Here is a 16,061-nt window from a genome sequence, read left to right on the forward strand (position 1 = left end):
CTTATTCATTATGATCTAAAAGGCTAAACTGATCTTAGATCAGCACTCCTACTTTGAGATGCTTTGTGGATACGGGCCCATATAAGACTTTCTAGAATACAGTTAGGATACAGTGCCTTTACTTGCATATTGCATTGTGCTGTCTCTAGCCTTCCTGTCGTTGGTGTGATGTGATTTCAGTGTGTGTTTGTACGATGTGTTTGATCCACACATATGGAGATTTCAGAAAACATGTGCCAGAGAGCAACACTCAGAAAAATCACTTCAGGGTGTCTGGTGGATTTAAATCAACTTTGCCCACTGGCTGCTTGGTTCCCTGACGCATTGTAATGGCATAGTCTTTGTATAATCTGCTTTATGCTCCATTGAGCATTCTTTGTTAAGTGGAAGACTTCAGAGAAAATATGTTTTTCATTGACTGTCCTTATTAGTCCTAAACAAGCTCATTTCTTATTTACAAGGAGAGCAGGATACCAAAAAAACGATTTGTTAGGTTAGAATTATGTTAGGGAAGAGTGCTGGAGTTGTGTGCTGTTTTAGTGGAACAACTGGTCTAGTACCCATTACAAAGATACATGTAGAAATTAAACATTGATATTCTGTTCATGTGTTTTCCTCTACTTACTTAACCCAGTTAGCAAGCTAGTTGATTGTGATCGTTGTGCTTTCTGACATCTGTGCGCTATAGAGGCCATTATTATCCAGATTTCATCACTTAGTAGGATAGGCTGATTCGTTGATACTTCAATTTAGAGGTATATGGCATTGTGCAGCCAGTACAAAATATATATTTAATTACATAACACAACATACTTTAATTCAATATTTACGCACAGAGCAATGGTAGACTTTTAATATGTTGTTGAAGAAGACACACATAAGGCATCTAAAGGAGTAAAAAACAAACAAGCGTACTGTATTTTTGGTGAGCAATCAACCTTTTGAAGGATAACTGAACTATAAGTGTTGTTATTTCTAAGAGGGATGATGAAGCAACTGAGATGACTGAATGCATTCAAATACAAAAACGGTTTTGATAACAAAAATATGTGTTGTTATATTGGTCAAATTATTCCTTTTAACAGCCAATGTACAGTTGCATCCTCACATGATGTAAACCTATAGGTTATTGAATGTCTGAGAAATATTAGACTTTTGGCTGTGGTCTGAAATCTAGAACACATGGACAACAACAGAACAGATCAGGGTTTGGAATCATTTACATCTCACCACCATCATACTGTAGACAATGTTCTTGTTAACATGAAGACACTGAAACATGGTATATACAGAATCCTGACTCCCCACTGCAAGTACTTGCTAAAGGTAACCCAGAAATGTCTGCCCATCTCGCAGAGTCTGTCTGAGTTTTCTGACAACAGATGTGCTGTACATCCAAAAGCAGTGTTTCCTCAAAGAACAAAATTCAGAATTCAATAAGGTCCCCCATTGGTATCCTTGAACTGCATCATTCCCAGTACACTTGAGCAGCAGTTTCTTTGAGAATTCACACATTTCAATCCAGGAAAGTAAACTGAATGTCTTTGTTGGGTCCTTGGATTGATCTGAAACAAACAAAAGGGAGAGCACTAAGATATTGTGATATATTGCAGTGCAGCTATAATGTTAATCTTGTTTATTAGAGGGTTTATGATAAGATGGTATGCAGTAACAGCTCCATGGAACATGCAAAGCTGACCTCTGCAGTTGGTCCGTCTAAAGTTAGAGGTATTCTTCGCTTGCAGGTTGTTGGGTGTTCTAAAAAAGAAAGGAGACAGTAAATCAAATCAATCAAAGTTTATTTGTCACGTGCGCCGAATACAACAGGTGTAGACCTTACAGTGGAATGCTTACTTACAAGCCCTAACCAGTAAAAAATAGGTATTAGGTAGCATAGCCCATGTACTTGAGTCAATACATTGTGCCTTTTTCTTTAAATGTAAAGTATGTATTGTTCTATTGTTGCATATTCCTCATGACTGCAACTCTCCCTCCTCCAGTATGTCTCTGTTTCAAATGGTAATGTGAGGCCATCTTACCCGGGTGGTTTTGATCTTGTTCCCAGCGTAACACATCCAGCCTGAGTTGTCAGGCAGCGTCTTGCATTCCTCTCCCTCCAGACAAGGCTCCATCTCGCACCACCACTTCCCAATCACTATGGATGCTGCAGGCAACAAATGGATAATGTGACCTGAGTATGTCTTACCCAGTGGAACGGCTATATGTAATAGCAGTGTATGACTTGGAGATGGATTGGTGACTAGAGGGTCTGTTGCTTTGTTCATCACATGACAGACACACATATCGAAATTGTGGGAATCTGTCTGACAAATATCAAAGTAACTATCAACTCTCCCTTGTCTTACAACTGTAACGTCCCTAGCTGAGTATGGTGTAATAATCGATCAAAATCAATATCCGAATCCTTGTACCAGTACTTACAAAACAAAATATGCACTGAAACAACCCTATGTGAATTATTGAAAGAATTTGATATCATTGCATTTCTTACATGATTTTTTAAATCAAAGAGAAAGACAGACGTCTAGACATGTAGGAGGAGGCATAGCTGTGACTCTAATGCAGGCCATATTATTGCTCTGGGAAAAGAAAATTGCCTTAAATACAGGTTAAATGTCCAGCACATCTCAGATGTTTGACAGAGGAAAATACCCTGTCAGTCCTGACAGACAGAAGAGACCTCAGATTCCCTCACTCTGTCTACTCTGCTCAGTAATTATGGCATCATCTAATGGTTAGAATCTAAAGAAGCATACAGGCAGGTGAGGAGTAATGCTCGCTGTACAGCACAGGAAGAATATATAGGGAGGGATATAGGCTACTATTGGCTTCTGTTGGATCTTTACTAGAGATGGTAAAATTGTGCCTCATCAGTCAAAACCCAATACATACAATTCATAAAGCATCACTGCAATTCCGCAGTACAAAATGAGGTAGTTGTGTTGTGTGTGGCCAGTAAATTCAGTAAATATTTTGTTTGAGTGTTTCAAATCAAATCAAATATTATGGACTGTATAACACTGTATTTACAAATATAGAGTGGGTAGTGAATTGGTCACACAGTGGAATCAATAGTATATAATTGAACAACAGCGTTGTGTGTGTGGTGTGTGTGTGTGTGTGTGTGTGTGTGTGTGTGTGTGTGTGTGTGTGTGTGTGTGTGTGTGTGTGTGTGTGTGTGTGTGTGTGTGTGTGTGTGTGTGTGTGTGTGTGTGTGTGTGTGTGTGTGTGTGTGTGAGAGTTGGATGTTTGAGTAGTCAGTGCAAATAACCTCTAAGGTGTATATAGTCTCTAAGGTCCAGGTCTGTGCAGGGAGACAGTTAGAGTTAGCTGTTCAGCAGTCTGATGGCCTGGTGGTACTAGCTGTCTCGGAGCCTGTAGGTCCAAGACCTCATGCTCTGATACAGCTTGCCAGATGGTAACTGAGGGAACAGTCCGTGGCTTGGGTGACTGGAGTCCTTGACGATCTTTTGGACCTTCCTCAGACACCGCCTGGTGTAAATGTTCTGCCCCCAGTGATGTATTGGGCTGTCAGCAGCACCCTCTGTAGAGCCTTCCGGTTGAGGGCGGTGCAGTTGCCGTACCAGGCGGTGACGCAGCCGGTCAAGATGCTCTCGATTGTGCAGCTGTTTTTGCCTACCCTCACCACCTGGGGTCTGCCTGTCAGGAAGTCTTGGATCCAGTTGCAGAGGGAGGTGTTCATACCCAGGGTCCTGAGCTTAGTGTCAAGATTGGAGGGGACTATGGTGTTGAACGCTGAGCTGTAGTCGAGGAACAGCATTCTCACATAGGTGTTCCTCTTGTCCATGTGGGACAGGGCAGTGTGTAGAGCAATGGTGACTGCGTCATCCTTGGATCTGTTGGGGAAGTATGCTAATTGGAGTGGGTCGAGGGTGTCAGGTAAGGTGGAGCTGGTGTGGTCCTTGATCAGCCTCTCGAAGCATTTCATGATGACAGAAGTGAGCGCTACAGGCCAATAGTCATTAAGGCAGGTCACTTTAGTTTGCTTTGGTACAGAGACAATGATGGACATCTTAAAGCATGTGGGGATCACAGACTGGGACAGGGAGAGGTTGAATATGTCCATGAACACTGCAGCCAGCTGGTCTAACAGTGTTATTTTCTGTCCTAGTCTAAGTGGTTTTCTAGTCATACATATTCATCACCCATGAGGACCTCACTTGGACCTGTTCCTTATGGTAAACAGGGTTACCAAGGTTTGTTGCCAGGAGGCTGGTCGAACCAAGGTTATAGTGCATCTATTAATCAATAACAACAACTCCTTGGGCATCCTGTCTTAGACTTGACACTATTTAAAACAAAATGCATAATAAATAAAGAACCATCGCAGCTTCTTTAGGTCTAGGAAATGTATGCCATTAATGAATTGTATCTGTTCTTCGATACGTTCTCTCAGGTTTATACTTCTACGTTCATCTAATCAGAGGAAAGGGATAGGGCATGGGGCTCTCTATTTCCACTGGCCACCTGCTGTGATATTTGCTATTCCAGATCTATTGAGAAAGGCTGAAGCATCATACACACTCCAAATGATATATTGTACTTTTATGCAACCCTGGAGAAAAATATTTTAACGAACTGTTGAATATGGGTTCTATTAGCAGCACCTGTGTGAGTCCAATCAGTGACAGTGCCAACACTTCTCTTGCGCCTGCAATACCAATGGGGATTGTGATGGTAGTGGTGGTACTTACCGTCAACACAGGAGGGTCTGTTCCTGGTGGTCCCTGCCACCTTCCCTGGTAGACAGGAACACTTGACTGTCTGGGACCGCTCTTCAATCTTGTTCTTATTACAGCATCTGTGAGCAGCAATCACCTCACATGTTCCTCCCTCTAAGAAAAAAGAACAACAAACAAGCAAAAATAATTCAGAATAACTCCTGAGCTTAGTCCAGGGTTTCTTAAACTATCCCTGTATCCCAAAGTGGGCCCTGGGCATGTGAGAGGTCGTGAGTTAGGAGGATACGTCTATAATCACATACTATTTCTTTTCAATTGGGGTCATTGTAGGAGGATTTGGGTCACGGAAGAGCGGTCAATTTCTCATTTGGGTCTGAAGCTGAAAGATCCCCTGGCTTACTTGATAGCGAAGTCAGCACAATTAACAATGATTTATGTAGCTGTATTTGTAGGATTGTTGGTGGTCTGTTAAATATCTTCACTACCTGTGTATGTTTTAGGTTTTATCACAATATCAACATACAGTAGATGGAATATCTTTATGTAAGATATTACAAGTTTATTACATGTGACAACTATTAATATGTCAAGCAGATTGAGCATGAACAAGAGTGATGGCTGTTGTGCTTTGACTGAGTGAGGCCCCTGGTGTGTGTGTGACGGAATGATGATGATAATGGAGAGCCAGTAGATAAAGACATATCTATAAGCAGGATGAGAATGTCTGCAGGGGCCATCCCTCCCCCTCAGTCTGAATAATGGCCCTTCATGTAATTATCAGGAGGTTGGTTATCTTTGCCTACAGGACACCTGCCCGTCGTCCCTCTTTATCAGCCTGGCTGGCTTACTCTGCCTACAGGACAGACATCTCCCTATCAGGATGCCCCACTTGCTGTCCTCAGTGTTCTACCCCTACACCTAACACTGTCAACACAACAAGTAGGACCCATCCAACAATTAGGCCTGTCTGTTGACCAGAAACAAGGAAGGTTTATTGTGAATCAGGTGGGAGAAATGTAAAGTTTCCCATTTGGAGGAGTTTGTAGAGAGAAAGTATATTCCTTTGTGTTTTCAAAATGAGACAAGTATGAACATATTCCTACTTGGAGAAGTTTGTTGAGAAATGTATATGTCATTATGTTTAAAAAATGTTTTATGACTAGAGAATGTAATTGCAGAGCAGCAGTGGATATCACCTGCTGATGAAAGTAATACAATGGAACATTATAGCCCATGAGACTGGGTTGAATAACACTCGTGCTATAATCTTACCTTGTGCAATACCCAAAGATTAGTCAAATATAGCCAACGGACTTTTCACCAACTAGATAGAAATTTTGATTTGTCTTCAAAGATATGAGATTTCTAGTAAAACCCATATTCAGAGTCAAAACCCAGATTAACATTTAAAAGAGCTTAAATTCAGGTTGGAGATGAGTCGGTGTCAGTTTCATGCTATAATTCAGACATCATGGTAAAGCCTGATAAGATTATCCAACACCACCTCTCCTGACCCCTGGATGAAAGGAGGCCACACACTACTCTCCTACCGACTCACTTGCTCAGTCATTCTACCACCTTATCTCATTAGCAAAATAATTCAGTTCACATTTTCAATAAGACATGCAAAGAATGTTTAAGAAGCTTCCAAATGTTACCATTATAAGTAAGGGTATTAGGATTTCTGATATTCTTCACCCACCCACTGTCTTTATGCATCATAGCGTTGTGTTTTTCAGAGTGTGCATTGTACATACAGTGAGGGAAAAAAGTATTTGATCCCCTGCTGATTTTGTAAGTTTGCCCACTGACAATGAAATTATCTGTCTATAATTTTAATGGTAGGTTTATTTGAACAGTGAGAGACAGAATAACAACAAAGAAATCCAGAAAAACGCATGTCAAAAATATTATAAATTGATTTGCATTTTAATGAGGGAAATAAGTATTTGACCCCCTCTCAATCAGAAAGATTTCTGGCTCCCAGGTGTCTTTTATACAGGTAACGAGCTGAGATTAGGAGCACACTCTTAAAGGGAGTGCTCCTAATCTCAGCTTGTTACCTGTATAAAAGACACCTGTCCACAGAAACAATCAATCAATCAGATTCCAAATTCTCCACTATGGCCAAGAACAAAGAGCTCTCCAAGGATGTCATGGACAAGATTGTAGACCTACACAAGGCTGGAATGGGCTACAAGACCATTGCCAAGCAGCTTGGTGAGAAGGTGACAACAGTTGGTGCGATTATTCGCAAATGGAAGAAACACAAAAGAACTGTCAATCTCCCTCGGCCTGGGGCTCTATGCAAGATCTCACCTTGTGGAGTTGCAATGATCATGAGAACGGTGAGGAATCAGCCCAGAACTACACGGGAGGATCTTGTCAATGATCTCAAGGCAGCTGGGACCATAGTCACCAAGAAACAATTGCCCCACAAGGTCCCCCTGCTCAAGAAAGCACATATACATACCCGTCTGAAGTTTGCCAATGAACATCTGAATGATTCAGAGGACAACTGGGTGAAAGTGTTGTGGTCAGATGAGATCAAAATGGAGCTCTTTGGCATCAACTCAACTCGCCGTGTTTGGAGGAGGAGGAATGCTGCCTATGACCCCAAGAACACCATCCCCACCGTCAAACATGGAGGTGGAAACATTATGCTTTGGGGGTGTTTTTCTGCTAAGGGGACAGGACAACTTCACCGCATCAAAGGGACGATGGACGGGGCCATGTACGTCAAATCTTGGGTGAGAACCTCCTTCCCTCAGCCAGGGCATTGAAAATGGGTCGTGGATGGGTATTCCAGCATGACAATGACCCAAAACACACGGCCAAGGCAACAAAGGAGTGGCTCAAGAAGAAACACATTAAGGTTCTGGAGTGGCCTAGCCAGTCTCCAGACCTTAATCCCATAGAAAATCTTTGGAGGGAGCTGAAGGTTCGAGTTGCCAAACGTCAGCCTCAAAACCTTAATGACTTGGAGAAGATCTGCAAAGAGGAGTGGGACAAAATCCCTCCTGAGATGTGTGCAAACCTGGTGGCCAATTACAAGAAACGTCTGACCTCTGTGATTGCCAACAAGGGTTTTGCCACCAAGTACTAAGTCAAATTCTTATTTCCCTCATTAAAATGCAAATCAATTTATAACATTTTTGACATGCGTTTTTCTGGATTTTTTGTTGTTGTTATTCTGTCTCTCACTGTTCAAATAAACTTACCATTAAAATTATAGACTGATCATTTCTTTGTCAGTGGGCAAACGTACAAAATCAGCAGGGGATCAAATACTTTTTTCCCTCACTGTAACGTCTACCAGATATCTGAAATGTATAGATTGACTGAGAAGTGACTTCAAATAATAGCAGCAAAGCTGAGAAGTGAAGTTAGAGACAGCCTAGAGGCTTAATTGGTGGAAATAATTGTAATACAGTAATTAAACAATGGTAATTGAAGTTTAATTGAGGGGTAGGAAAGAAATTACAAACTTTGGCTTCCCAATTCTCAGAGGGGTTTTTGTGACTCAAGGCTAGTGGTTGAGAAAAAGTCAACAACCTTTGGCAGATGTTGAGGAGAGACATAAAGTGTAGCTCTGAGCCTGGTCGGTGTACTGTATAACAACAGGGCCTATTTGCACAATGTTAATCCTGATATAGCAGTGGAAGCAATAGGGCATCAGTTAAAACAACAACAGCCCACAGGGGTTTGTTCTCTTTAATGCATCTTCTTAATTGCATAAGACAAGACCCAGATTCATCCTTTGATCTATTTAAAACCACACTACTCAACAGAATCCACTTTGTTCATTGCTTGTTGAGAGCAGCAGCAGAGAGAACACACGTTTGAGTCTGGATATACTCTATAATTGGAAATCATTACCGCTGAAGAATATATTAAAATCAAATAAAAATGCAAATAGACTTGGTTATTTCCAGCTGGGCAGGTGTATTCGGTGGCTTCAAACAAAAGCAATGTAAAACTGATGAGCGTTCTTTAAGCTCAGTCGGCGTGGAGTCAGTTTGTGACTGCCACACACTGCATGCCCCAAGACCACATCTCTGCATCATGAATATATCATGGGAGATGGAGAAAAGCTGCCTATGGATAATAATAATGGCTGGCGATGAATACTGCCTCATCAGGTGACGGCGCTGGAGCCATGCCAGGATATAATCGTTTTCTGTATTTCCATTCCCCTCTTCCGTTATCAATGACTGAGAACGAAGTCAACATGACAAATGGTGTCAGAACTAGTGTGTGCATGCATGTGTTTATGTAGCTATAGGTCTAATAGAAGCTGTGATATTCTATGGAAGGTTGAGTTTATGTGTTTTCCGAAAAGCAGAAAAATATCAGTTTAATATCTCCCATCTCTCCCTGAGAAGCACATTATTTGAAGCATGTCACGAGCCAGTTCCTGATCTCTTAGCTTATTGATTCTACTGCTGTTGTGTTGACTGACAGTCATTCCAGGGGGTTGGTGGTAAAGGCAGGCAGGAACAGGAGGAGCTTTTCTAGTATGGCACTGTTTTAGTTGCTATGCCATGTTTCTGCTAGTGCCCTCCTCCTGGCTGCAGGACTTTGAACATTGGATTTGTCAGCAACACAGGTGCCAACACACAACCTACCACCCAATAGATCTGGGCCGCTTTTTTATTTTCTTTAGAGGCATTGACCCTTTTTACTGCATTTCGAGGAAAGATAAGGTACAGTCCTGACATTTGACAATGTACTTTCTGTGGCACTCAGGGGAGATGGTTGTAACATTTCAAACCAGTGTAAAAGGGGTTTGGGAGCCCCGATTCATGGGGGCTGCAGAGACAAACCTTTGTGTGAACACTAAATAATTTAAGAACTCATGATTTGGACAGGTCACACAACACCTGGTGTCTATGGTAAATCACTTTCTGAGGACTAACAGAGGAGTACATCAGTTTCTGGGGAGTCCACAAAACAATCAAACGCATGCTGAAACCCAGTGAAACCCAGCGGAAATGAAGAATGATGATTTATTACTCCTAATATAGAGGTTCATACTGTAGTGCCAACGCATGCATGACAATGACTCACAACATTGAGATTCCACAATTGCGTGGCTCTGAGATTCTCTGTGTCTAATGGAGGTGAACAGGGGCAATATGGGACCAATAATTGACTATTCACCAGTAATGAAGCTGTGAATTTCTCAAAGGCAAATGGTCGCTACATCTCACTAGAAATGTCACAAATACTATATGCCATAAGCATGCCATGACTTGCTGCCTACTATAATTAACACAGAGAGTGTGTGTGTGTGTCATTGGCGTAATGCAGTTTCTCTGGACCCCTACAAGGTCGGAGTTGCAGCCCCCTCCCTAAAAAATGAATAACCTAATGTGTCAGCCAGACAGCCACTCACAAAGTATAGAATACCGATAGCTGTCCATGGTGCTGAAATTGCGATATGTTTATGTGGCTGATTTCTTATCGAATCAATGATAGGCTTTCTGTGGTGCTAGGTTATGCTAGCTTTGCTTTAACTAAGGGGCTCCTGAGTGGCACAGCGGTCTAAGGCACTGCATCTCAATGGTTCAAATCCAGGCTGTGTCAAATCCGTCCGTGATTGGGAATCCCATAGGGCGGCGCACAATTGGGCCAGCGTCATCCAGGTTTGTCCGGGGTAGGCTGTCATCATTTGTTCTTAACTGACTTGCCTAGTTAAATAAATAAAAACATTTTTTTTATAAATGTTTATTGTTAGGCCTATTTGGTCATCATTTTGTCATGTTAAGCCTAACATTTCACAAAGCTATACAAGGTGATGCAATGCTGTCATTTTTAGATTGCTGGCTGGTGGCAATAATGTAATTACTTGTTCAGTAATTAAAATTGGAAATTAAAACATTGCAGATAGTAAAATACATTTTTGATGCAACAGCATACTAATGAGTTACCAATCGATTTTTTTGAATATACAACTGTCCTATATAGGCTACCTGAACCTGCATGACATGAGCTCTCCTCACTCTCTCTCCCAGCTTGGATAGAAAGTTGTTGTGCATAAAACCAGTCTATTAATTCCAAATAACACAGTATGTCCACCCTCAAAACACTAGCTTACTAGGGATTGTTTCATTATGCATTGTAGTATCTACTATCTACAGTGCTTTCAGAAAGTATTCATACCCCTTGACTTATCCCACATTTTGTTGTGTTACAGCCTGAATTCAAAATTGATTAAATCGTTTTTAGAAATTAAGTACAGAATTATCTCATTTACACAAGTATACACATCCCTGAGTCGATACGTTGAAGAAGCACCTTTGGCATCAATTACAGCTGTGGGTCTTTCTGGGTAAGTCTCTAAGAGCTTTCCACACCAGGATTGTGCAACATTTGCCCATTATTATTTTCATAATTCTTCAAGCTCTGTCAAATTGGTTGTTGATCATTGCTAGACAAACATTTTCAGGTTTTCCCATAGATTTTCAAGCCTATTTAAGTCAAAACTAACACGTCCACTCATGAACATTCACTGTCTTCTTGGTAAGCAACTCCAGTGTATATTTGGCCTTTTAGGTTATTGTTCTGCTGAAAGGTGAATTCATCTCCCAGTGTCTGGTGGAATGCAGACTGAACCAAGTTTTCCTCAAACATTTTGCCAGTGCTTTGCTCCATTTCTTTTTTACCCTGAAAAACTCCGCAGTCCTTAATGATTACAAGCATACCCATAACATGATGCAGCCACCACTATGCTTGAAAGTATATAATGTGTTGTATTTGCCCCAAACATAACACTTTGTATTCAGGACAAAAAGTGAATTACTTTGCCACATTCTGTGCAGTATTACTTTAGTGTCTTGCAAACAGGATGCATGTTTTGGAATATTTTATTCAGAACAGGCTTCCTTCTTTTCTCTCTGTCAATTAGGTTAGTATTGTGGAGTAACTACAATGTTGTTGATCCATCTTCAGTTTTCTCCTATCACATTAAACTCTGTAACTGTTTTAAAGTCACCATTGGCCTCGTGGGTGAAATCCCTGAGCGGTTTGCTTCCTCTTCGGCAACTTAGTTTGGAAGGATGCCTGTATCTTTGTAGTGACTGGGTGTATTGATACACCATCCAAAGTGTAATTAATAACTTCAGTCACTTTTTTTACCCATCTACCAATAGGTGCCCTTCTTTGCCAAGCATTGGAAAACCTCCCTAGTCTTAGTGGTTGATTTCTGTTTAGTGTTTTGCACCTTACGGAACTGTTTCGGTTCTTCTCTTTGTTATTTTTGTTTAGTGTTCAGTTTATTAAATAAAGCATGAACACTTACCACGCTGCGTTTTGGTCCGATGATTCCTCCTCTTCAGACGACGAAGACTGTTACAAATACTTTCTGAAGAAACTTTTTTATCTGCTATTTATAAACTTTTAAAAATGAAAAGTACACATCAAATACATGTTGGCTTGAGGATAAATTCAGCAACTATTTATTGTTGAACTCAGCGGGTTTTGTCAGGCTAATGGCCTACACAAATGGGATGCAATATTCAAGGTAAATTAAATTAAATCAAATTAAATCCAACTTGAGGGACTCCCCAAGGCTTCTGAAGTCCTTTTGTGTTTTTTTTGTTACCATGGCATGTAGGTCCAGGTTGCGTGCCCGACTGTTTTCTATACTGAGTATTGCCAACACAGACAGTCTTTCCTGAGACATTGTGCATTGTGTCCATTGCACTGCACACAATTTAACTTAGTCTTGAATGATGAATGCCAAGATATACCAGAGACAAGGGACTGGTTATATTGCAACCACACAACTCAAATGCCGGTTCGCCAGCAAACAGCTTTTTTTGTTCAAACCCTCAAGAACTGTTGTCCACTAAAGATGATCATCTGTTTGCATCTGGCAATTTATTGGCTGTCCAGTATCCAGACGACCTGTCCCTAGAGCTTCCTATACAGTTCATCTCTTTCCGTATTAAACGCGTTGAGGCCGACAACTAAGGAGAATGAGAGGCTGAATTAAAGATGTTGTAGAACTGTTGTATTTGAAGCACCACTCCCTACTGCCCAGTTTCCCTGATGTTGCTATGGCAATCAAGCTGTTTTTACCATCACTGTAACTGTAGTTTCTACCGAAATATTGTTCTCTAAACTAAAACGCCTAAAGAACTACATAAAAGCAGTAGGCTCTCGGTCTGATATAAACTTTTGAACACCTGAGTCATCTCCACTCATTGCACTGGCACCGTTGTAGTCTTGACAACGGCATTTGTTCCTCGATATCCCCTTATAATTTCAATCGGTTAAAAAAACAGACATGCATGAGACACACATGCATGAGCATACACGCACCAACACACAGACGCATGCACACATGGACACACTCAGGTGACATGGCTCTCTCCCACGCTCTCACGCATCTACGCACACGCACACATTCAGGCATAGACACTGGTCTGTGATCTGCTAATCTATGACAACTCCTTCAGAACAATGCCATGTTTGGCTGCCTTCAGAGATGTTTCTAAAAGTTACATAATGTAATTATTGCCTTTATTACATAATTTGAGGAGGAAATAAGAATTATTGGTATTGATGATGTTATAACAAAGGAAAGTAACTGCTCAGTAAATATTACACTTAAATTATAGCAAATATTACATTTGCAACCTAGGTCCCTCTTTTGTGTGCTCAAATGTTATACATATAACAACTAACTTAAATGAAACAGCAGGACATATCTCCAAGAGTCCTGGCAAACCACAGCCCATGCTTGGAAGGAAGCAGCATGCCTGTCACCATTAAATAGAAGATTTGCTCAAGGTGACCCGTAATAGGCAGCTCTTATGGTTCATTCTCTGTAGAGGTCCATGCCAGCAGGCTACCACAGACCTGTTACTGAGGTAATGAGACAACCAGATTAGAGAATGTCAAATTAATGCAGATGGAAGACAGTGAGAGCCACAAAACACAAGCCTGCATGGTGTCAAATTTAAGGACTATGTTTCTCCCTCCAGTAAAGTCCCTGCAGTGCTGTTGTTATTTTGGTCTAAAATGCTTGGGGAAAACAGAGAAACATGGAGACAATATTGCATGATAAATTCTATGATAAATATGCCGCTCATGAGAAATTTGTTTCTGCAAAAAAAGAACAACGTAAGATAACAGGATATGTTTGCCAATTATAACTTTGTCTTTTGAAATTCAATAGGCAAAATGAAATCTAGATGAACCGTGTGAGTCATGGCACAAAAAAAAACCCTGAGTTACTGAATGTTATGAACAGCTCAATGTTAGATCAATGTTTCCTTAGAGCAAATAACATGGCTTTGAAAAGCACTGAGAGGTCCCAGTAAGTGTGTGTGCGTGCGTGCATGCGCATGTTTACCTACCCTCCCAGAGCAGAAAGAATGATCCTCCCCTCTCCCCCTCTGGATTGGATTTAGCAAAGTCCTTTTTCACAGCATGCACAATTTACACATGGCTGAAGAAAAATATAAATTGCTACTCTGAAAAAGTAGGGCCCATGACAAATATAAGCAAGGAAATGTATGAAATAAATGGCTGGCAGCACTGTCACTTTAACACAGGAGGGTGAAAGATATGTCCTATGCAACAGGCCACCTAGAATGGGCAATACTTTATTGAAATGCAAACTGAGAGGAGGGAGCTGCTGCTGCTGTTTTAAGATGCATGAAAACAGCATGGAAGAGAGGAACCAGAGAGTGAGGGACCAGAGAGAGAAAGGGAATGTTTTTTTCCTCCCATTTGCATCTGAGCCTCAAAGCCTGTCTCCACAGCTGTCATACAGGGAGGCAGAGGCTGTTGTAAAACTGGTATTGATCAAGGGTATGAAATCATATTCCCAGTCTTCCCTTATGTGAAAAACTGCCCATGGTGATTATGGTTTTGCTGTGGATATACTGTATATGTGTGCTGTCGGTCGTGACAACAAACTACAGTAGCAATCATTCAATGAAAGAAAAACATGCCACTTTAGACTTGCATTATCTGGTGAATGGTGACATTGGTAAAATAGGACAAGAAACATGGAACATGAGCCCCTAGTTTCCTTACTCCATTGTTAAATGTCAAAGCTTTGTCTGCCTGCCTATCTATCTGGCCCTAGCTCTCTCTGCCTGCTACGTTTCCAGGTATTTAATATCTATAGATAGCCTTCCCTGATGACAGACTTTGAGTCTGCATGGAGAAAGAAAGAATGAAAAAAAGAAAGAATGAAAGTTAAGAAAGAAAGGAGGTAAGTGATTGGCGAGCGCTATTCAAAGAGTCTTCAGTGGACAGCTGCTTAGCTTGGATCTGTAGCGACGTCGTTTCCTCTTAGGGCTGGATGGACAGACACTGCGGTCTGGTGCTGGGTACTAATGTGTCTGACTGGCCTGCTACTGCACTCTGCTGCAACATGTGCTCTGTGTGATAATGCACTGTATAATAGAATGCTTAAATAACCTGTCATACAAGAAGACATGTACTCTCCTGGGTTGGGTAGTAATGATTACGTAAGTTTCGCAGGGTGACAGTGCTGGTAAAAGGAGTTGAAGGAAATGGTGAATGATTAATTCAATATGCTGGGGTTGTGCAGAGATGTCTTAGGTAACAAGCATTTTCAGTTATCTTAATCGTGCGTTAGGAATTAGGCTATGTGGGTGTTGGTGCCGTGTACATCCTACTGTTTCATGTTTTATCTAACTTCTAGCCTACTCTCCAGTCCTGCTGCCACCAGTGGACTGTTTGGTTCATATTAATGAAGGGACAGTATACCAATCATCATTTCTATACAATGAAGTACCATTAGGTCTTTTCTTATCACCAGTGTCCCAATGTGAGAGAATAGGATGCTGCTCCAATTGATGCTCTCTAGCCTAACTCCATCCCTCATCCTGTGATAGGGTTCCCGTTATTGCAACAGAGCAGTCATTTCTATCTATCCCCCCTCTACCTCGGCATCGGCATGCTTAACATCAGCTCTGAACGTGCTGTAATTGGATGGGTGGTTGAAATATGCAAAGTGATTTGTGGCACACCAAGGAGGTATAAGAAGCAGAAGAAGCTGAAATCTGCAATAGAGCCTGATACTCACAGTATTAATTACCTTCCTTATTTATCATACCAAGCCTCATCCTTGGACCTAATTAGGAATTCAAGATGCTATTTTTCTAGTTAATGAGGTTTAAGTCATGATAATGAATTGCATATCCCTGTTGAGCATTTGAAATAACTAAGAATGGAGGATATGTGGACATGATGAACCGGGATGTGGACATGATAAACCGGGGTGTTGAAATGATGAACCGGGATGTGGACATGATGAACCGGGGTGTGGACATGATGAACTGGGGTGTC

At 41.2% G+C, this 16,061-nt stretch overlaps 1 protein-coding gene across 1 annotated transcript in view; it reads right to left on the reverse strand.

The window, feature by feature from the left end:
- Positions 1–825: 825 nt before the first annotated feature.
- The window catches only part of tafa1 (TAFA chemokine like family member 1), a 33,619-nt gene continuing 18,383 nt past the window's right edge, over positions 826–16,061 (reverse strand). The window contains exons 3-6 of the mRNA XM_014136486.2: positions 4,737–4,877; positions 2,040–2,164; positions 1,700–1,758; positions 826–1,565 (exon numbers count right to left, since the gene is read on the reverse strand). Coding sequence (XP_013991961.1) covers positions 1,723–1,758; positions 2,040–2,164; positions 4,737–4,877 — 302 coding nt within the window. The 3' untranslated portion in view covers positions 826–1,565; positions 1,700–1,722. The remainder of the gene's footprint in view (positions 1,566–1,699; positions 1,759–2,039; positions 2,165–4,736; positions 4,878–16,061) is intronic.

Source organism: Salmo salar, chromosome 13 (genome assembly GCF_965601325.2).
Source record: "Salmo salar chromosome 13, fSalSal1, whole genome shotgun sequence".
In the NCBI taxonomy this organism is placed as follows: Eukaryota; Metazoa; Chordata; class Actinopteri; order Salmoniformes; family Salmonidae; genus Salmo; species Salmo salar.